Genomic DNA, 22115 nt, shown 5'->3' on the forward strand with positions numbered 1-22115 from the left:
AAAATATAAACCCTGTGAGATAAGTGGGTGGGGACACATTTATTAAATATCAATGAAATAAAAAGAATTTCAGTACAAAATTGTTCTGTGGATGATTTCATTTATCTGCCATTGAAAATTGTCTAGAACAGAAGTTTAATATAGTGAGATGCTTGTGTAATAAGCGTGAGTGAAATGGATTCATAAAATTCAAAAAGAGGAGGAAATCTAAAAAATTATGCCGTTCTGTCATGCTACATTAGCAACATACAGTAAGGAGGGAAAGGGAGAGGCAGAGGGAGAGGGAGAGCGCATATTTGATTAAACAACTTTGTGTAGGGGGGGTAGGATTTTAGCACATTTTTACAGTTTATGTATCACTAAGGAAAGGAAAACCACAACACATGCATATGTTTTTTACCTGAAACGGAAGCTGAACAGACACATTAATGTTTGCAGTGTTTCAGTATAGAGGAATCGAAATTTATGGCAGGACTACGAATCATACACTTTTCTGAAAATGTGTATGGATTTTCCACATGCAAATGTAATTAAACTTTTCTTTGTCACAACAAAGGTATTAAAACCTTACTGAAATTGTTTATTTTTCTAAAACTCAAGCTGGTACTTCACATCTTCATCAACAGTAAAGATGAAGTCTTCAGAAATCCCCTTTATTCATCTTTTTGTAAGAAAGGCATGGGGCATGCTGTGGGATTAGACTGTCAAAATAAGCAGTTTTTGTCTTTGTGACTTATTGTGTGTATGTGTGTTTGCAGAGGGCAAAAGACAGTCTTCCACAATTTCAAGACATCAAACAAAGAATCGACCACAAAAACAACCACAACCTGTTTTAAATAAGGGTTAAAAGAAAAAAAGCTGCAACTGTTGCCTTTGGGGGTCAGTGTTTCTCATGTCTTTGAACCATGTATGGATCTTCTCACCTGTGCCTCTAGTTTCTGTTACAAAAAAATGCTACAAAAGCAAAGCGGTGGATGAAAACAGGGCTCTGTTACAGATCCCAGAATCGAGTGCGCCCTTCAATTACTGGCATTGCAAGAGCTGTGGAAGCAGGAGGACTAGCTTACATTTGAATTCTTACTTTGTCTCTTTGTCCAGAAGGAATTTGCATGACAATATTTAGTTTTACAAAGAAAAGCACGTTGGAGAAAAAAAAAATTTTCCCTGCCATACTAAGAAATTCCATTACCTGTCTACTTACACATTTTTTCCTGAACATATTTCTGCTTCAGTAGGAATGAAATGTGCACAACAGAAAAGCATGGATTCCCAGACCTCCGTCTTGGGGATTGACTCATATATTAAATTATGTTTATGCCTGTTCCTATGAAGGAATGAACTTCATCCTTGATATGCATATAGCCAAACTTCCAGACCCTATGAGATTCCTGAACAAGGCTGAGAGACTGGCACATGCTACATACCTGGAAGATCCCAAAAAAGCCAACATTAGAGCAGCTTGTAGGCTGGGGCTGAGAATATTGGTTTTCCTCTAGGCTGTAGGTTTCTGGATGACACCTAAGCCTCAGCCTTCCTTGCCAAAGCACTTCCTTCTGGACCAGGGGTGCACCTCATCCCTCAGACCTTGTACCTGCACAATTTGCAGAGACCAAGTCAACACATCCATGGCCCCAGGGTTTCACTGGAGCTGTTGATGGGCACTGTGTGTAAGAGCAGCCATAATGTGGTGAACCTTTCCTTACACAATGCACTAATCACAGGGTTTTTGTGAAAAACATGTCTATCATTCACTTTGGGTTAATTGCTATGCCACCAGTGGAGTTCAGCTCCAGATCAAGGCACAAAAATGTACATTACTACGTGTACCTATCTACATGCTCCACATGTTCTTGCTCTGATTACAGTCAGGAAACCTCCACAATGCAGTTAAAGTGGTTCAGCTAACCACAAAGTGTCTACTTGGCTCTCTAGGCACCACTGAGAATAGAGACCAGAGTGGAAACTTATACACAAAGGCGTAGCTCACATTTCTAAAGTGTGGCTACCTAAGCAAAGGCACCTCTCTCGGTAGCTGTGTTGTGCTAGGCCATCCATCACTGCAGCATGCTGGCCCAGCTCCAGAGAGACACGCATGCCGTTTTGCTCTTCCCAAACAAATATTCCAAGTTCACGCTTCTTGGAAGACATTTCAATTCCATTAAAGCAAATGGAGCTCTATTTCCTGAACCACACCCGCACATGTCCCATGAGGTCCATCTATCCCAGTCCAGACATTTTAAGACAGGACACAGGCATCAAAATATAGATGCAGCAGAGGATCTGGGCAAACAGAAGAGCAGTCAAAAGTATGCTCATAGGATGGGTTTCGGAAACTGTTTAGCACTGCCTAATGACTGACATCAGCTAGAAAATCCAAATGCTCTGTCAGGAGTCTTCATACCAGAGAGGAGGTTTTGTGGTTATATCTGAGTGACACAATGCACTGAGAGAAACCCAGGCATGACATTTTGGTTAGGGGTGCATACAATGTATAAGCACATAAAACATTCGTAAAGTATTTTTTAAGTCAACAAATTAGTGTCTCAGACTGTCATGTTATTACAATTGTGCTGTACCTGCAAACAGGGTGAGAAGTTGCAGTTGCATCTGAAAATTGCAAATACAAATTACATTCGTGCATCTGAAAATGTATTTACATTTGATAAAGTTATGAAAAATACGACGGCAGCACTTGGCAATGTGTCTTTTGAAATAAGCTGGAAGGTCCCATTAATTTGAAGTTGTTAGCATAATGGTTTATGCCATTAGGTATCAAATCTCTTTTTGTAATTACGGAAGAGATCACAACCAACAAATAAAGAAATTGTGTTTAGGTGCTCAGGAAAAACAAATTAGTTTAATCTACAGTCCACAGACATTTGAGAGCCATATGTTACTGTTGCCTTTGTTATTTTTGAAAGCTGCTATGATTTATTACTCTAAGCATATAGCAACAAATTGAAAACATGGATTAAAATGTCTCCTACTTGACCTTTTCAGAACTATCCCATGAATATAAATATTTATTTTATGGATTCAACAGCTGCTGATCAAGTTATATATTTTGAAAAGTATTCTTTGAATTATTATTCCGCCATTCAAATTACGTAGTTCCAGGATAAATTTTATGGGCTTTTTATGTTAATAGGCACTTTACATACCTTTGCATAACCTGCACAAACTCACACTACATGAGTTGTTGTAGAGATATATGCTTGTTTGTAACTGGGTGATCTTTGCTTTATAACAATACAAGAAATCTTCTCTGACATCAACTCTTCACCTGAAACAAATCTTGACTCCTATTTATTCATTCAGTGAAGAGAAATCAGTCAGTTATTGTGAATAGAAAAGGAATGCACAACAGCAAAACCAAAACAAGCAGTTTCAACTTTTCCTTGGATTTTTATTCCTGTTTACATTTGTAACACTTTCATGTCTTGCCCTTATTTCTCTCAGGAACCGCAATCTCAGTGAAGACTTGAGTTGTCTCCACTTGGCACAAAGCAAAATAAAAGATAGTGCTAAGTTGCAATGATCAAAGACAAATAATAAGAGAAAACATATAGTCCCAATACAGCTACTAAATTCTGGTGTGGGTTACAACATATTCTCCCATCTGTGCCTTATCTGGTTGAGCCATGCAGGGCTAAAATATTACTTAGTTGTTTTTCAGTGTGCATGTCTGCTGTAGGATCAAGCACACAACCAGTAAGCCCTTACAGTCATGCAAGGAATTCCTGATGTTACCAGATTTTTTACTCCTTGCCCTGCAAAGCAGTGAAAAGAGTCTGGTGTCTCTATGCTGGTTAACATCATATTCATCATTAGAAAGCTACTCTAAGTCCCCATTTATTGTAACCATACCACTTTACCAGTGAACAAGAACACCTTCTGGGAGTTAATGTTTCAGCTGCCCTAGAAAAGGGATTTCTATAAAGCCTTTATTTTTTAAATTTGTGTCTAAGTTTTACTTACCCTGTGGCTTCTGTGTCCTCAATGAGATGTGACCTGCTCAGAATGCAGCACCTCTCTCTGTTGCACCCACAAAATTGGGACCTCCAATATGCAATTTACAGATTTTTAGAAGACGGAGTGTCTTCCAAATGACATTTATCTGAAATGCTTTTCCAAGTGCTTTCAGTCTCAGCCTGAATATTCATCTGCTTTGATAGCCATCTCATCTGCTTTTGCGTGTTCTGTCTCTGGCTTTGTTTGTAAAGATATTGTGCAGTAAGTTAGGGAATGAATTTACAGCTCCTTGCCACTAACTCTCTCTGTAAACACCCCTACAGCACACTAAATTGCCTTGGTTTGAAGCAACTTAATCTCCTCTCAATTCCACATGAAATATCTAATACTTTCTGCAAACTGTGTAACCAATAAAGAGGGCATGCAGGAAACCAAATAAGCTGTAAATTCACAGCTGAACACACTACTTTATGTAGAAAAGCCATCTATTTCAGTTAATTCTTTGCAACTAGGTCGTGGTGATGATACACCAGCATCCCCGAGAAGTTTCATTCGCTCTTCCTGCTTTCACTTTCACTGTCATGACTGTAGAGCTGGTGTCTAGTCAGTGAGAGAATCTTATTATAGTAACATCCAAATGTGACACACAGCAAGGATTAAAGTGTTATCCAACTTGTAAATGCATAAGCAGGCTCCCTGGAAACAGAATTCAGGCTGATATTTTCATTTTCAAATCTGTATTTTTCTCCATCTGAGCAGTCAATGGAGCATCCTCCTTTCTAAGTAAGATCCAATTATAATGAGAGCTTGGATTGACAGGAAACATTATTATAACTGAATGAGCTGTCAAATCCATGATTAATAAGGTTTTTCATTTAGGTTCAACAATAGCAGCATTAGACTACTGCCATATTATTATTCAATAACTCATAACATTCATAAGAAGGTTTATTTTCCGTTTCAGAGGGTAGACCAAGATGTTTCACATTCAGCTATTCATATGGGCAGAAGTGGTTTCAATATTTCATGAGATGATTTTATCTCTGTCTTTTCTGAAGATGCAAACTAATGAAAAGCCTTATGCAAAATCTAAGCCTGCTGTCTGAGGATTTGGTTTCTGTTTTTCTTCTAGCTCCCATGTTTTTGCATCCGTATTCCTATTGCTGGAACCATGAGAACAGAGAGGGAGTAGTGTAGGAGGTTGATAGCCTGGGTGTTCACACCACAAAATGTTGATGATATGGAATTAAAGTAGGAGGCAAGCCAAGACCTCTCTGGTCTGTGTATTCAGCGATGTGCAAAGAACAGATAAAGAGCAGATATTTCGTGTTAACCTCCATGTATGTATGTGTGTGGCTGGCTCAAACAGAGCAGAATTTTTTTCCATTACACTGCTTTTCATTTTTATATGAGAGACAACGAGGGCAGGACAGTTACGAATTAAGATATTCACAAGGGGGAAAGAACATATTTAGAAAGAAAAGTCCTCACCCTCAAAAAAGCCTTTTGTAACAAAAATGCAGTTCCCTCCATCCTACATAAATTCTACTTTCCCATCCCATTTCACAGGCTGATAGAATGTAGCTGGATATTCTGTTTTTCTGTTTCACTATCTCTCAATTTCACCTTCCTAGCTTAGCTCCTTAATCCGCTCTTCCACCCAAACGGAGGTGCTGCTCCATCATTGCAAGTAGTATAAATGATGTGTCAGGTTGACTTCAAAAAATTACTTTTTAGTCCAGCATTTATTTGTACATCATCAGTTATGTCCCACTACTTTTTATACAAGTATGATGTATCAATATAAGATATAGATATAGATATAGGTATAGATATAGATATAGATATATTAACCTGTATTGTAGTGGTCTCTTTCCTAATTTTCTTCCCTTGCTGACACCATTTGTACTTGCACAAACTAACCTTTAATATGCAGCTCTTAGTTTAATGTTATCATCTGTCAAAGTCCCACAAGCTGGGGAAATTTATGCAGGCATTATAAGAAATGTCTGACTTTCCATCCATAATGCTTTATGTCTTAAAACTAACCGCTGCCTTCTGTAAGCCAACAGGTGAAGACAAGGGTAAAGACACCAGATATACCACAGCAGATGCAGAAGACAAGCACTAAGACCAATGTCTACTATTAGAATAAACTGTGAAGTGGTTAACAAAATACTGATCTCTCAAGGGTGTTAGTGAGCCTCAGGGTTAACACCTTCCTATGGTATAAGTTCTTAAGTTATTCTTCCTTGTTTCTTCCTCTTTCAAATACACACACTTCAGAATCCATCTATCCTAGACAACTGTCACTTGCTTTTTTCACCTCTTTTGTAGATTAACTTCTAGCTAAAAACTTTTAAACAAGGCTAAAGTGTGCTAATGTCTAGTAATCACATTGCTGATACTATTTTTATGTTGTTACTGTTGTTCCTATTGCAGTAGCCAATGCACAAAATGCTGCATACACAGAAAAATCATGCTTGTGTGTACAAATATCCAAGATGGGAAAATGAAGCATCGTGTCCCATTTCACAGACAGAGGAGACAGCTACGTGAACAAGTTGCCACCTAGTAAATGAGCATGGATTTACAGCTCATTTAACACTCCATGGCAACTGTCTGTGTGGTTATTGCTCCAGAGTAAATGTGAGCTAGCTCTGACCCTTATTGAAAGTGAGGCAATGTATCTTGCATTTACCTGAGCTTTAAGCATCCATATAAAGTAACTAATGAGCTGTAAATCCACACTCCCTCTTCACACCTTGCAGTTTCTTCATGTATTTGGAAGCAATGTTATTTATGTGATTTGCCTGTAGTCACTGAAGTAGCATTTGACAGAAGTGGCAGTGTAAACCAAACCTCCTGAGCTCCTGTGAACCCCACTCCTCATGGCCAGAATTTTCTTGTAGAGCTACTGTTCAATTGCTTGGCACATTTCCCTTCAAATGACGGTAATTCACAAGCAAACTCAACCACTTTTTCCTAATTAATACTCCAGAACATGCATTCACCACTTATGCAAAACAGATGGATGGGTCCCTAAAAGTAGCTTCCAGATACAGTTTCTTCATTCCACACATAAAATATTATTTACTTTTTCAAAGACTCTTAAATTTAAAGTTTAAAAGTGATGCTTTGGGAATAGCTTTATCCTGGTTTATTAACCAGATTTCAATTCTAGGTAATTGAGAATCCAAACTGGAGCGGAGTCTAAGCAGAGTTCGTCACCAATGTTGTCCATCAGGGTGGTCTACGGCATGCCACAAACTAGCAAAGAGCGTTTTTTTCCTTTTTTTTTGTTAGTGACTCTTATTAAGTGACCCTCTACTTAGACTCCATCCCACTAGTTCAGGTGGATCACTGGTACAAGCCACTGCCTACAGTCATTGCAAGCCTGGGATCACTGCTCTGGTTTTTCAGTGGCACTACAGGAATAACAACAGGCTTGGATACCCTGTGGCTCTTCAATCCCCTTGTTATTCTGTATTAAAAAGAGATAAAAGAAAAGAAAATCTGAACCACTGCATCAAAACGTACTGCCATGATAATCATTTACTAGAAAATTCTTTCATGTTCTGAGACAAAACAAGACCATAATGTTTTAAATACCTTGAAAAACTCATAAATTATACACCTCTATGCATAAAGAAGAAAAATTAATTTTTTGTGGTAGAAACAATAAGTACATTGGTTTTTAGCCCTTAAAAGCTCCCTCATAATGGTTTTTTATGCCATGTCTATGGACTGTCATATTCAAAAAGTAAAGGGGGAAAGCCCAGGGCTTGGATGGTCATCACAAGTTTTAATAGATTTGATGAGTCTCTCCACAGCTCTCTGTTTCTTGATAATCACTCAGTTCCTCACGGCAAGGACTCTCTGGAAACCATGAACCATGGCTACAGGTCTTTAAGGATGTGACCTGGCTGTCACACTGACAGCAACTTTCTCATTTCTTTTCGTGGGGCATATATTTCAAAGCATAATCCCAACCTTCTGGGATGTTTTCACTTGCATAATGCTCAGCTGACAGGACTGCCAAAGCTTGAACTACATGAAAGAATGCATAATGTGAATGGGCAATGTCAGTGCTGTCTCTTACACTGACCACATATAACACTTAAGTGATTTTGGCAAAGCTCCTTATTTTTCTTTTTTTTCCCCATCTTTTTTTAGCAGTGGCTATATCAACACTAGTTGATTACACAGTGCCTGGAAAACATCCCTGGACTTTGATTTCAACCTGTGCCAATTAGCTCTTTCCCACACAGTTCCCCAGCATGATCTAGGGGTCAGAGCACACCAAGGTCCACTCCCACAAATGAGGAGACTGGAAGGGTTACTAGCAGGGACACCAGCCACCCCATTCCAGGTGGCCTTCAGAGCCCAGAAAAGTTCCTGAAGGTGTTTGGGCGGGGATGGAGTCAGAGAGTCTGGGAGCTGCCCTGAGTTCTGGCAGCTGGTTCTGTGGGATCCTTGGGAGCTGCCTGGCGGGTCACTGCCACTGCTGCAGACGGGCATTGCAGGAGTATGAGGACTGTGCTTCCTGCTGGAAATTCGCTGTGGTAGAGATTATCTCTGGCCATTTTAAACTGGAAAACTCTTTAGTGACTTCCAAACAGATCAAAATACAGTCCATAACAGGTAGTGCTTCAACAGCTACCTATCCACAAACTTAATTTTCCAATTTTCTTGCTGTGAGGAGAAGGGCAAATAGTAAAATTCAGCCTGCAGAACAGCTTTGTGGGAAGACAGGCTTCTTGGAACGGCAGTTGAGAAAAAAAGACATTTCCGTGTCCCCACTCCCCAAATTCTATTTTTGGAGAGTTATTCTGCTGCAGTTGTTCCTTGAATTTTAGATTTATTCTACTTTGCTTGTCCTGCTTCATAATTATACATGATTATATGATTCTGTTATGCTACGTGTTTTATCATGTTATGTACTTTTTGTGAGACAGGAAAAAAATGTGCCAGCCAATTCTTGCCTTACTGACATCAATGGCTTTTGGTCACACACTTTGTTCAGGATTTTCCTTCTTATCAAGGGTTCTATATTTCCATGTGGTTCAATTTTTTATTTCTTCTGGGCATCCTCTTTATTTTTATATTTCTTTTCCCTTTGTTCTCCAAGTAATTCATTTATAGCTCTAAATTAAGCAATTTGCTTTTAACAAGTTGGCATTTTCATCAGTCAGCATATCCAAATGTTCACCTGTACCTTCCTTAATTCCACGTGCTATATCAGCATTTCCTGTAGCACTAATGCCTTTCTGCAATGAGACTCAGACCTCAGATTGCCCTGCTGTTTCTGCAGGCAATTATGTACTGCCTGTCCTTCTGGCAGGCACACTGCTATCTTCCCTACTGTATTTCGGTTTTGAGAGGAACATCAAACCACAATAAGTGCCTACTGCCGACTTGATGATTCTCTGTGGAAATTTTAAGCTTTTAGTATTGTTTAAAAGAAAAAGAGGATATGGAGAATATCAGGAAAACTCCAGCCATTTATTAGCTGGGACTTTAGGGTTTCCATTTCCTCTAACTCCTTCCTATTGGCTCATGCAGAGCCCATAGGGTACTGAGCAGTCCTGGTCTCCAGCCAGCATTGCTTGGTTTCTTCTGCGGAGAAACCCTGGGTGTGAAGTGGGGTGGCACATGTGTAGACTTCACCCCAGCATGGTATCAGGATGAGGATAGGCTTTCCAGAAAATGGTCACAGGTCCCCAGATCTGAACACAGCTATAAGGATCTCTGCAACAGAGCATCAATACAAAATCCTTCATCTTGGACTGTCCGGACAACAAGAAAATTAAACTCCTTGACTCTTGTCAGCACCTACACCCTGCTCCAGCCTTCCCCTAAGATCCTAGCTGGAGACTGATGCTGTGCTGAGGTTTGGAATACGTGCTGCTGGGAAAGGCAACAAAAGCCTGTGTGTAGCTTTAGATGTCCCTGGAGCTCCCACTCCTTAATGCCTGTGACCTTGGCTTCAGCTCACTGCATGAGAGAAGAGCAAGCAGTGGAGACATGTTGGGAAGAAACAAGGAATAGGAAAAGGCAAGCTTGTTGGAAGCAGTACAGGGGACTGGGGAACCAATGTCATATAGGTTGGGGGGGTGAAGGGCACAAGAAAAATATGGCTTGGGGGGACCCAAACACATGGGTCTGGGGGAAATCAGGCATGTGTGTCACAGGATGGGTTTTAGGACGAAAAGGAACCCATGGCACAGTGCATAAAAGATGCTCAGAGAAGCAAGAAGCTGCAGCACAAGGACTTGGAGGGAATTGGGGCCTGATTCACCAGGTGAGGCTGTGGTGGGGATGGGATTTTGAGACACTTTATAAAATTGGCCACAATGACAGTGTGGGGTGTCCTCAGTTTGTAGAGCTGTACTTTCAGCCTTCACATGTTATTTATTGGGGACTTACAGAGCTACTGGAAAATGACAGGGAGAAACAATAGATAAAATGTGGGGAAGGAAGGGGAAATAGATGACGAAAAATGAGATTCCAGGGAGTGGGAAACCCTCTTCAGTAGGGACAGAGAAAAAAGAGAGGAAGAGGAAGCACAGGTGCAGCATCAGCAGCCGCAATGCCACACCTGTCAGAGAGAAACCCTCCTCCTTACATTTGCATATGCACATTTCTGCATCTGCTAATGAACCTCTTTTTTCTTCCTCATTTCCAGAGCCAAAAGATTGTTAATTCCTGAAGTCTGTTCTTACCTATTCCTTCCTGGCTGCCTAGTGTGTATTTTCTAATATGCTTTTGTTTAGGAAGGTTAGTTTCTTGCTACACAGCAGAAATATTTGTGTTAAATCTACTCTATAATGGACCCAAAAATGTGAAAAATGCTCTGGAAGCAGAAAAGAAATAGTTATGAAGAAGGAAAGGAGACAATACAGGAAAACTCATTTGCTGAGAAATGCAGCTTATGTCTTATCAACTTAATTCCAGATAAGTCTTCATTTTGCTGTGAAGACAGATGCGATAAATATGTTAATGGCAGATTTCGATAGCTCAGTTTGTAGAACTGCAAAGCCAGATGGAAGTGATAATTTTTCTCTCATTTTAATTTTGAAATAAAAAGCAAGAAAGCAAGAAAGTTCCTGATATCTTAACACTGTAATGACTTCTGAAAGGATAATGGACCTTAGCACAAAATGACGTTAAACTATCATGCCCCGATGCTCCCACTTTATTAAATTCCAGTTTCCCTGGCTGGAATTCTCTCAGCTTTCTTGCCAGAGATGAGCAGATGTGAGATGAGCCTGTGACTACTTTTCCAGTTCCACAGTCATAATGGTATTTAGCATCAATCCAGCTTGTGAGTATTTTGCTGATTCTACTGTTCAGGTTTTAGATACACGACTAAACAGACCACTGAAAATAGCATTGGATGGAGCTAACCTCTCTTACTACTTATCAGGAATGAAACACTGCCTTTTTTGTCCCTTAAGCTGTGCCTCTAGTGCCCTTATGGTGTTAGGAGTACGAGGAAAAAATTGTGGCTTTCCATCCATTGATTAAGATTGCATTTAGCAATATTTGGTGTGGACTCTTTGTTTGTTTCAATTGAATGCAATTGAAAATTGAGGGACATAGATTAGCACATTCTTAAATGTGTAGGATATTTACTCCTTGAACTGATAGGCAAAAAGAAAGCTGGAAAACTTTTGCTTCCTGAATCCCCTTGAAGGGGAGGAAACAGAAGGTTTCCTAGCAGGTAAAAAAGGAAATTTTAGAAAACTATTTTTAAGGGAGTTACTAAGTTAAAATTTGGTTTGTTATATTTGCAGTGGTATTTCTAAGGCATGGAAAGAACAGACACATCTGGGTTGTTCCCTTTAAATGAAATTTCATTTCAAGGAGGTGAGGTCCTGACTGAGTACTCCCACAGGAACTTCTCTCCAGAAACAACTAAGCAAGAGGGTGAGATGCTCCATTCTCAAATCAGTAACATTAACTTCTAGTGGTTTATTAGGTCATTCTCACTTTCTAGATAAGCTCACAAATCAGAAACTGCGTGACCATTTAATTCTATATATCAGTTAGAACCCCTTCTGAAATTCATTCCAATTATTCTAGCAAAGAAAATCTAGATTTCTGGTGAATTTTATAATACATTTTACCATGAGACAAACAGTACAAGTTGTTATGTCATTCCTGTCCTCAGCTGGGGTGCTTGTGGGTAGAGGTATTGGCTATTGAATAAATATCTGCTATCTGCTATTAATATTAGATAGATATCTGCTGTATGAAGTATCAGATTAATTTCATTATTCAATACAAGCTATTTTTTTTCATTTGTTTAGTTCACACTTATCGTCTTGGGGTTTGTCTTTTTAAATTGAATTAGCAAGTAATACAAAATTGCAAACATATGTGGTCTGCATGTTTCTTACCCAAACAAAATGTTCATATGAGAGGGAAAGGGAAAGTCTAGGCTGTACTGTGGAGGGGAAAGGAGCGATCCCCAGGTTCTGGAAGTGAAAGCTGTATCAGCAGGAGTCAAGCCAACTTAATTAGCCCCGTGAAGAGACTGGGCAGAGTGCTTGGTTAATGCAGCTGTACCATGTTTGAGAATTCATCTGCTGTCTCTGGACTTTGCTGAACTGTGCAAACATCCATGTCTCTGCAACATTACACCTTGCACACAAGCAGAGGCAGTTCTCACACTCATCTGAGGTTCCAGTTCATGCTGGATGCCAATCTCATACAATCCAGTGACTCACGTGACCAAAAGCACGCAGTGAAGCATGCAGTCCTGCTCCTGGGCCCAGTGTTCCCTTACCAAGGTCAGAGAACAGCAGGAAGAGACAGCTGGAGCCTCTCTGCCATCACAGCCTTGCTGCGAGCTGAGGCGATCAAAGCGCAAGTTGTAGCTAAAGGTGACCCACCCTTGCAGATAATCCTCAGGTACTGGCAAAAGCCAGACAGATCTTATGCAGCAGCAGCATTTTATCCTGGGGCTCCAAACCGAGAAGAGTTTCCCAACTGCTGTGCATGGAAGCCATTCACCACCCTCCAGCAAGCAGCCAGAGCTCTCTAAGCACCAGGCAGGGAGCTGCATGCAGGAGGAGCGTGGCAACTCATGCAGCACTAAAGCTTATCCCAGGCTGCCACCTTGTCAGGCTTAAGTTCAGCTCATTAGGATGCTCATCTGTTATTTATGCAAATAAGCCTATGCATAGTCAGAAAATATGCAAAGATGGCTATTTATCAGTTTGGCACAGTTTCCAATTTTCTGAACCCTTAGACACTCTTGATACATGTCAAAGGAAACACAATCTCCCCTAGCACTGCAGAGGGGCCAAGGCACTGCTAGCATCCACGTCTGCTCAGAGGACTCGTGGTGCTCAGGATAGAAAAGATAATGCATTCTGTGTGACTTTAAACACAATATGTTTCACCTCAGGATGTTTAATCTAGTGAATAAGGGATCTCTACTTTTTTCACCTTCCCAGGGGAGGAGATTAACAAATATGCATAACTCCAAGCATTCTGACTGCAGTTTATTACTTATTTATAACAAGCACCTACCCCCCGCCACCCCAAAATTTAAAAGGATCTTCTGGAACAGTGTTTAAATGATCTCCTTTGTCTGAACAGCTGCAGTCTAAGGTAGTTCTCACTCATGAATGTGCAAAGGAACCTCAGCTCATCCCACTTGTGCCTTTACTGCTCTCACCTCACTTTAGGAAAACATTAACTTCTGCATGAACCTGATCTGGCATCCATCTGCTTTTCTTCATACACAGCCATCAGTAACTGCAGGAGGTCTGAGTCCTCCTGACAAGGGTACAGGTTGACCAGAAACACAGCTTTAGGGAATTTTCCCCTAGGTCTGTAGCCCGGGCCAGTACCAGGGTGATTGCTTGCCTGGTAGCTCCATGGACAAGTTTCTCATGTATCCTGCCTTGCACAACAGGATGTCTTGTTTAAGCTGCAACAACGTTCATCATAAAAATTAGAAAAAAAGATATTTCTGTAGTAAGGACCGAAGAAAATGTCACATATTTTGTTGTAGTACCTTTATCTGAGTGAACAACCTCATCTATTCACTTCTCCTATAGTCTGTTGTAACCATCTCCCAAGATCTATATGGAGCTTTGGACCTGCATGTGGTCTTGGAATTGGAGAATGAGAGGAGGAACACCTCCAGCAGGCAAAGAGAGGTACTCACAAATGCTGCCCTTTCAGAGTGACTACAATTCAACTTTAGTCTCATACCAATGCACAAAAAAAGGACTTCCTCTGAATCCCCCAAGATACAATTATATGAGTTATGTTGCATTTAAAGCATAGCACATAGCATAGCAACCACAACACAGAGATCTGGAAGTATTTCTGATATTTTCCCTCTTCACCTGCAGAGAATTTGTATTTGCACGTGAGGACAACTGCAACCTAAGTTAAAAATCTCCTAAACTGTCTCTCTCATTAAAGTCCATCAATGGACCTTCAATTCTTTCAATATGTGCAAGAAGATAGTGGTGGGTTGACCCCAGCCAGAAGCTGAGCACCCATCCAGGTACTTGCTCACTCCATCCTGACATCAGGATGATGATCTCATCAGGAGAGAGAATAGTAAGAGCAAAAGCCAGAAAACTCATGGGTTCAGATAAAGATGGTTTAAAAAATTAAGGAAAGAGGGAAAAAAACCCAAAACAGTGATGCAAAGGTGCCCACTCACCATTTCCCACAAGCAGACTGATATCTTCCCAGTCTCTGAGTTATGGCTGCCTTCCTAGGAAAATCACCCCCTCAGTTTTTATTGCTGAACATGGTATTGTGTCATGGAATATCCCTTTGGTCAGCTGGGGTCAGCTCCCCCATCTGTGCCCCTTCCCAATCTCTTACCCAACCCCAGCCAACTTCCTTGGGGAAGCCTGGGAAATCAAGATGGCCTTGACACTGTGAGTGCCTGGTTGTGAAATAGCCAAAAGACAGGCTGGTTATGAACCCTGATTAAGTGAAAAATCAAAAAAATACCTTACTGGCTGGTGTGAAGAAAATCAACTCCACTTTAACCAGACCCAACACAAACATTAATGAACAAATGCATTGTCTTAGGTTAAATATGAAGAAAATCAGCCTAGAAGGGACACTTCTTTCTTAACATCAAGTGCTATTCTAAAAGAAATGCCTTTTAAAAAAATTTCATTGCAAACCTATTTCCCACTTGGGTAAGTGCAAAACAATTCAAAATTCAAAAATTTCTATACAACTTGTTTCTCTGTGAACTTAATTCTGCCATTTCCAGCTGAGCAAAATTATCTTTACTTCATGAAAACATATGCTTCCCCTTAATAAAGACTTAAATAGAGGCACTTCAAGTCTTTCCCTTCACTTTTAGAATGGTGCAGTAAAGGATTATCCATGCAAAATTATACAGCCAAGATTTCTGCTGTGAGTCAGCATGGTTCCGTTGTTTTTCATGGATCAATTAACACACACTGGAGATTCTAGCCATTCTTGTCTGTAATGGCTAATTTGCCTATTACCGGGAGGTGAGAGCCATCTGTGTACATACCATAAGGATACAACAGTGAAATGAAGACTTTAAACCCACAGAACATGACCTGTGATTGTAAGATAAAGACAAGACATGATGCCTTACCTTTGGAGCCTGTAGTACATCAGACACATCTTGCTTAAGCACTGCAGAAGTGGGTGGTGCTGCTGTTGTTGGCTTTTTGGGAGGCCTGGGTGGTGGATGAAGGGTTAGGTTTTCATATCTTCGTAACATATAGTATTCCTCTTTGCTGACCTCTTCCACCATTGTCCTAGTCACAGGTGGTACAACTGTCTGGACATCTTTGCTCAGCAAATGGACCAACATGTTTAAGCGATACACTGGAATCTCCCAGCTCTCCATCGGACTGCTGACGCTACTGATCAGCAAGTAAGAGTCTGTGATTTCTTCTTCAAACTGCAGACCAGGCGCGGCAGCCAAGACATCTTTCTCAATGGAAAGGTCCCTCACGGACACTTTGACATTAAAAGGCAAATGGAATTCTTTGCAAATCTCAGAAAGGTGGTACTGTTTCTTGTCATGAATCACTTCCACAAAGCCACCTTCCATGTACATGGGAAGAAGCACTTTTTTATATGAATCACTTAGTATTTGCTCACAAGCTAAAACATCTATGAGTTTCTTTCTTCCCTCATACAGAACTTCGCTAGTCTGGCACTGCTGAACTAGAAATTGATCTCCAACTGAAACAGAAAAAAGTTCTTTATGAAGGGAAACAAAAGGTTTGGTTGCTACCACATGAAGCTGTTCTTTTTCACTTCTTGCTATCTCTAAGTCATAGGCAGTTGGAAACTCCCGAGGTCTTCTCTTGAACTTTCCTTTGTAGCTCATAGGGATTAAAAAATGTCTTTTGGAGGAATCACTTCTCATCTCAGAGGCTAGCACTCTTGCTGCCTGGTACTTTTTATAGATGACAATCTCTTTCCCTGTAGACAATAAGTTATAAGGTTTTTGGCTTGCTGAAGGCCCTTCCATTATCTCAGCAACCATAGGAAATTCTTTGCTTGTTCTCTCAAATATATCTTCCAAAGAAAGTGGCTGAAGGAAAGAGCCAATATCATAACAGTCTGTTATATCCTTGACCTCAACATCCAGATCTGAGAGGATATGAACTATGTCCTTTCGAACTGAAAAGAAAAAGAAATATATTGGGTTTTGTTTTCACTGACATTGAAATAAAATACACGTCCTGTTGGCAAGATACTAAAGGTACCTTCCCTGAGGTGTACGCATCCATGTGCAAATGTGCACCATTAATAGGGCCAGCCAAAGCCTAACTGTTGTAATTTGACAGATATGGTTAGCAGATATGCAGGAGACCACACGAAGGGAGAGAATAAGGTGTGCAAGTGAACAAAAAGTTTAAGAAAAGTGTAGTTCACTATTTTCCCCACAGCACCTCCAAGTTTAATCAGTTGTTTATCTTCTCAAACTCTTGGGTGTGAGCCATATTTTTATTCTTTTATTTCATAGGGACTTAGGGCTTCTCTAAAGAAATGAGTGGGAAAACATTTTTAACAAATAAATAGCATTTGAGTCCATTAACAACATGTTGCTGCTATGGGCAGACTGGGAGAAAGAAGGTATTTTGATATTTATAATAATTAAAACATCTGTACTTATTAGGAAATAGTATCACTTAACAAAATGGCAAAGCCTTTATATAACTAAGTCTAAGGTTATTGTTTATGAATTAAGACATTTTACTATAATGTCCCTCTCTGGAACTGTTGCATCTTTTTCTGCATCACCTGGTTTTATTCCCTATCAGAATTGAGCCATTGAATTTAACAACCTGAGAGGGAACAACAGTTCTTTTACCACAACTGAACTTGCAAAATTTTGAATGCAAAACTTCCAAGAACAAAGCTGACTGTGTAATTAAGGCTTGTTTAAGAATTTGGCTCCAAGTCAGTGACAACACAGATCGCTGACCAAGGCAGTAAAATTTAACAAGCAAATAATATTTAATGACTCTCTTCAATAAGACTTATTCTGCATAGACCTGCACAAAGGGAGAGTATATTCCGGATTCACACTTCCTTGTAGCAGGACATACCAATATTTTATACTGCAAAGTTGGTATCAGATTTATTTTATATGACACAGTTCTATGACAGTGATTCAGGATCTGCTTGTTTCAACTCTGCTTTTGTCACATGGACGCCTTGAGGTGATTAACATCCAAGCACCACAAGGGAAAGACAACAAAGGAAAATTACTAATGAAAATGAAACTTTCTATGAGCATTTGGGAGAGTACCACACACATAACTTGTTCATTATTAATAATGAGAAGTATAGAGGATTCCTGCTCACAGCCTGTAAAAATGTAATCAGTTATCCCAGTTATCAGGAATATTTTTTTTATAGTGGATAGTATTTCTCATCCTTTATCTTGTCTCTATTTATAGTTCTCCTAAAAATGGTGAAAATCTATTTTTCATGGTCCACAAAAAAGTAGTTAAACATGTACCATGAAGCCTACTTTTCAAGTTTGTATTAAATAGTTATTTAGGACATATGTAATGCTCCTTAAATGTTGAGAACACCATGAAACTTAAAATAAAAACAATAAATTCAATCCTCACTGGAATAACTGATTGGAAGACAAGTGAATACAAAATATTTCTGAATCTTCTGAATGCTTTTAGGGAGATCAAATTCCTATTGATTCTGCACATATATCTAAGTGGATATAGCAATACACCTGAGTCAATCCAGCTTCAGGACATGAGCTGCAGTCCTGAATCTAGATAGAGTTATAGCAGACAGAGTGAAGTTATCTTGTGAAGTTGTATTTTCCAAACTCACACATTAAATCACATAGCAAGCACAGCTGAATGTCTTATGATAAGCATATATATATTGTGTTAACAGTCTCTGCCCACTTTTATTTCTGTCTCTTTTATCCATTTGTTTACATCATTCAACAGAGAAATGCTCAATTGTGAAAAGATTTCCCGCTTAATATCCTCATGAATGGCATATTTCTGTTAGGATTAAATTTCTATGGAGCTCATTGGTTTGCTTCTAGTAAATGCAATAAGCAGCAAAACCTTCCCAAAAGCTAAGCTACTATCCTGCAATCAGAACCCAGCTGTTTCAATGTTTGGATGGAACAACTAGAACAACTAGTGCCATAAATATTTTGGGGTTCATTAAATAAAAACTCAGAGCACAAACTTTTAAAGATACTGGTTTTCTAATCTTTCTGCTTCGTCAACCTACTGGTTTCAGAAACCATCCATGAGTTTTTTGTGTTTATGTTCAGTTGATATTTGTTTCTGCAATAGAATAAAATAATATGATTTTTCTTTCTGTGACACACTCATTCTGAAAAATAAATAAGTGTATTGCAACATGTATGTCCTTATTCTTTTTCTACCTCCTAGCCACAGCCATAATTGATCAAGTGGCTTTTCCATGGCCAAAGTCTAAGACACAAAGAAAGAGAATCTGGAAACTGAACAGAATTCCTAAGCTCAACCTTTTCACTAAGCAATAAATTTTCAGTGAGGATTTAATTGTAGTGATCAACAAAATGGCAACAGAAAGAAATGCAAGCTAATAATCTGAATTAAAGGATGATAAAGAAATACAAAGCAAATATTATTTTTATCTGTTTTCCTCTTGAAACTAACATTAGTGGAAAATGTGGATAAGGAATTTTTGACAAACTGACTATTTCATGGCTGTTTTAAGCAAATGCTGTGTATTTAAGGGTGCTTTTTTACTTTGCTACACCAAGTTTAACAGAACATTGATTTTAATTCTTACTTACATTTCATTACTGCCTGAACTTCATAGACAGGCATGAGAATCAAACGGCCATCAAAATTCTTGGGAAATGGACTAGAGGAGTCCCACATATGTAAAGTATTGGAAAGTTTAACAATCCGGTTCCTGCACTTAGGGATTTTCCATTCTGCAATCTCTTTTAGGGTGTATATCTGGTCATCTTCACACTCGTAGAATTCTCCTTCGTGCGAAAGGGGCAAAGTAAAGGAATGAGTCTGGTTATTTCTGACCACCACACAGTTCACAGCCATCGTTCCATTGACCTCTTCTACTGAGTTGAAGGTGATCTGCTCACCATGTTTGATAGTGAAGTTTGCCAATTTTATATCCTCGGCGCTGTAGAAACAAGGATGGCCAAACCTTGTTGGCCCTATAGAGACTTTTCTTGCAATTTCTTCAATGCTGACATATGGAGTCTTATCTGCCACAACCTTATAAAGACCTAAGAAAAGAAAACCTACATTATGAAAGGGGAAATATACAAAGCAAGTCATGCCAAATTTTAGACTGTGAATGTTATAAAAATGGGGAGTAAAGCACATCAAATAATTCATAGATGGTAGTTTGATTGCTAGAAATAAGACTCTACAGAGATAATACCAGCTGCAAGTACAATGTATGGGCAGCTGCAATTAACCCTTTCTACTGTGTATCTAATTTCTGACATCCAGCATTCTTAGTCCAGAATAAAATTTTTCTTTGCCACAGAAAAAAGAAAAATCATCCTAAATTCCTATCTGTCTTCTCAGCTGTCTTGGGGTGACTTCATGATGTGTATCCCCTATCGCTGCCCTATGCCCAGAAACTAATTTTTTTGCCTTTCTATGCCTTTAAACTGAGCTAGAGGGGGGAGGAAAAACTGAGCAAAACTTTTTCAAAGCAGTTTGCAGCTTGTTCAAGGTCACACAGAGATAGAGAGGTTTTTTTCAGCTGTGGCAGGAGAGCGAGAGGGAAGGGAAGCACCCGGCTTTTCTTTCCAGTCGGCTTTCGGCAGTTTTTTTTCTCAGCTCCTTTTCCTTTGGAGATTTGAACTTTTGTTTTCCTGGGACTTCATTTTTTTTCCATTTCCCTCTGCTGGACTGTTTCAACATCAGAATACATTGGGAGGACTTTCCACCAAAGCCTTGGCCCTGGAGGTGGGCCCACCATCCCGTCCCAGCTCCAAGGAGGGAGAGAGAGATCTACAAAAGGACTCTGATTTTTCCCCCAAGTTTCTCTAAGCAGAGCAGGAGGTTTTATTATTTAGCATTATCATCCTTTTCCTATTTGTTTGTTTAATAAATAGTTTTTATCTCTTCCACTTTCCTTCAAAGGAAATTTATTTTTTCCTGAACCTGGTGGGGGAGGGATGGTTGTAGCCTGCCTTCTCTCAGAGGATGTATTTCTAAATTTGGCCAAACTGGAACATCAGCAAACCAACCTTTAAGAGCTAAATGCAGATGTGGTATGAGGAAACACAACATTAATGTGATCAGTTCATGCAGGATAACTTTCTGTCTCAACATCAACACTATGTAACCTTCCAAATAAAGACTGGGAATTCCTAGACCAGGTATGTTTAAAGATTCATCACAAATGAAAGAATAGCACCTGCAGATAAGAAAGAGCAAATAGATTTTAGCGTATCTGATAGCCCAGTCCACCAGCTGGATTAATTCAAAGTCTGGGTGTTGTAGCACTCCAGCCATCACGAGGCAATTAAAATGCTGAAGTTCTGCAAGGCAGAAGATGTATCTGAGCTTTCCTAACCCCTAGGGACATTATTACTTCATGTTAATCATGCCCTTTGGATCTGTCTCATTAGGAGTTTGCGTTGCAAGAAAAATGTGTACATTTCTATATTTGTGTGGGGGTTTTCGTAAAGGAAGATGAACTGGAGGGTTGAGAAGACTAAAAAGCAGGGCTTAGCTGAACAGTGTGATTCAGCTGTCTTCTTCACAAGGTGTGGCAGCATTGTGAATGCTGTCTTATGGAATTGCAGTGCAGCTTCCTGAGACAGGCATTGACAAAGACTTGCTTTCAAGTGAATATAACTGAGAATAGAGGTTATTTCTAGGCCAAGTTTGCTAGCCACAAATTAACCAATAGCTACAGCTACAGTGACAAAGAAGCCAAGCTCCCTGGGAAATACTGTGCCTTTTCTCCCTTTATCTGCCAAGCCAATCAGCAAAAATCCTATGGTCTCACTCCTCCACACTTTTGACTCCTCTGGACCACAGAGAGGGCACTTTGTGGTAAAGGTATACTCTCATTTTGGCTGTTAAGGAGGAAGCATGGGATGGGGAACCAAGGAGCCTGGTTGGTAGCACTAAGGACATTTTCATGGCAGCTTCAAGGCCCGTGAGTAGTTTAAGCCATGTCTGCAAGGTTTTAAATGTCCTACCCAGCTGTCCCCAGCCATTTAGTGTGGGAACTGCATCCACACTGATCATCACTCCCTTCTTGTGGGAACCAGAATATGAGAAAAGTGCAGGATATCCCAGCAGATACCTTGACTTCAGCAAGGTGGGATGATGCCAGAACACACAGTTGCTGTTGGATCTTGGGAAGACACCCATTTCCTTCTCTAGACCTCCCCTCATTGTGGGATAATTTAACAAATTAGATCAGGGGGTATTGCTTCTGTTAAAAATAAGCAATGTGTTTATTTTCTTCCACACTTTTCCCTTACTGACTTTCACTGCTGACCATAATAAACACAACTGAAGGCCCTTCATGGTAGCAGGGTGTCCCTGAGACTGTATTTCTTTAAAAGGATGTATCAAACAATTACTTCCATCACAACAGCCTTTTAAAAATTTTTT

General features: G+C 39.8%; 1 protein-coding gene across 3 annotated transcripts in view; it reads right to left on the minus strand.

Annotated features, from left to right (window-relative positions):
* Window positions 1-22115, minus strand: part of THEMIS (thymocyte selection associated) — an 80968-nt gene that overhangs the window by 38788 nt on the left and 20065 nt on the right. For 2 of the 3 annotated variants that reach the window (XM_048299660.1, XM_048299662.1), the window contains exons 3-4: window positions 19295-19753; window positions 15596-16638 (exon numbers count right to left, since the gene is read on the minus strand). In XM_048299660.1, coding sequence (XP_048155617.1) covers window positions 15596-16638; window positions 19295-19753 — 1502 coding nt within the window. The remainder of the gene's footprint in view (window positions 1-15595; window positions 16639-19294; window positions 19754-22115) is intronic. The other variant, XM_048299663.1, reaches the window with a different exon arrangement.

This window comes from Corvus hawaiiensis, chromosome 3, assembly GCF_020740725.1.
Source record: "Corvus hawaiiensis isolate bCorHaw1 chromosome 3, bCorHaw1.pri.cur, whole genome shotgun sequence".
NCBI lineage: Eukaryota > Metazoa > Chordata > Aves > Passeriformes > Corvidae > Corvus > Corvus hawaiiensis.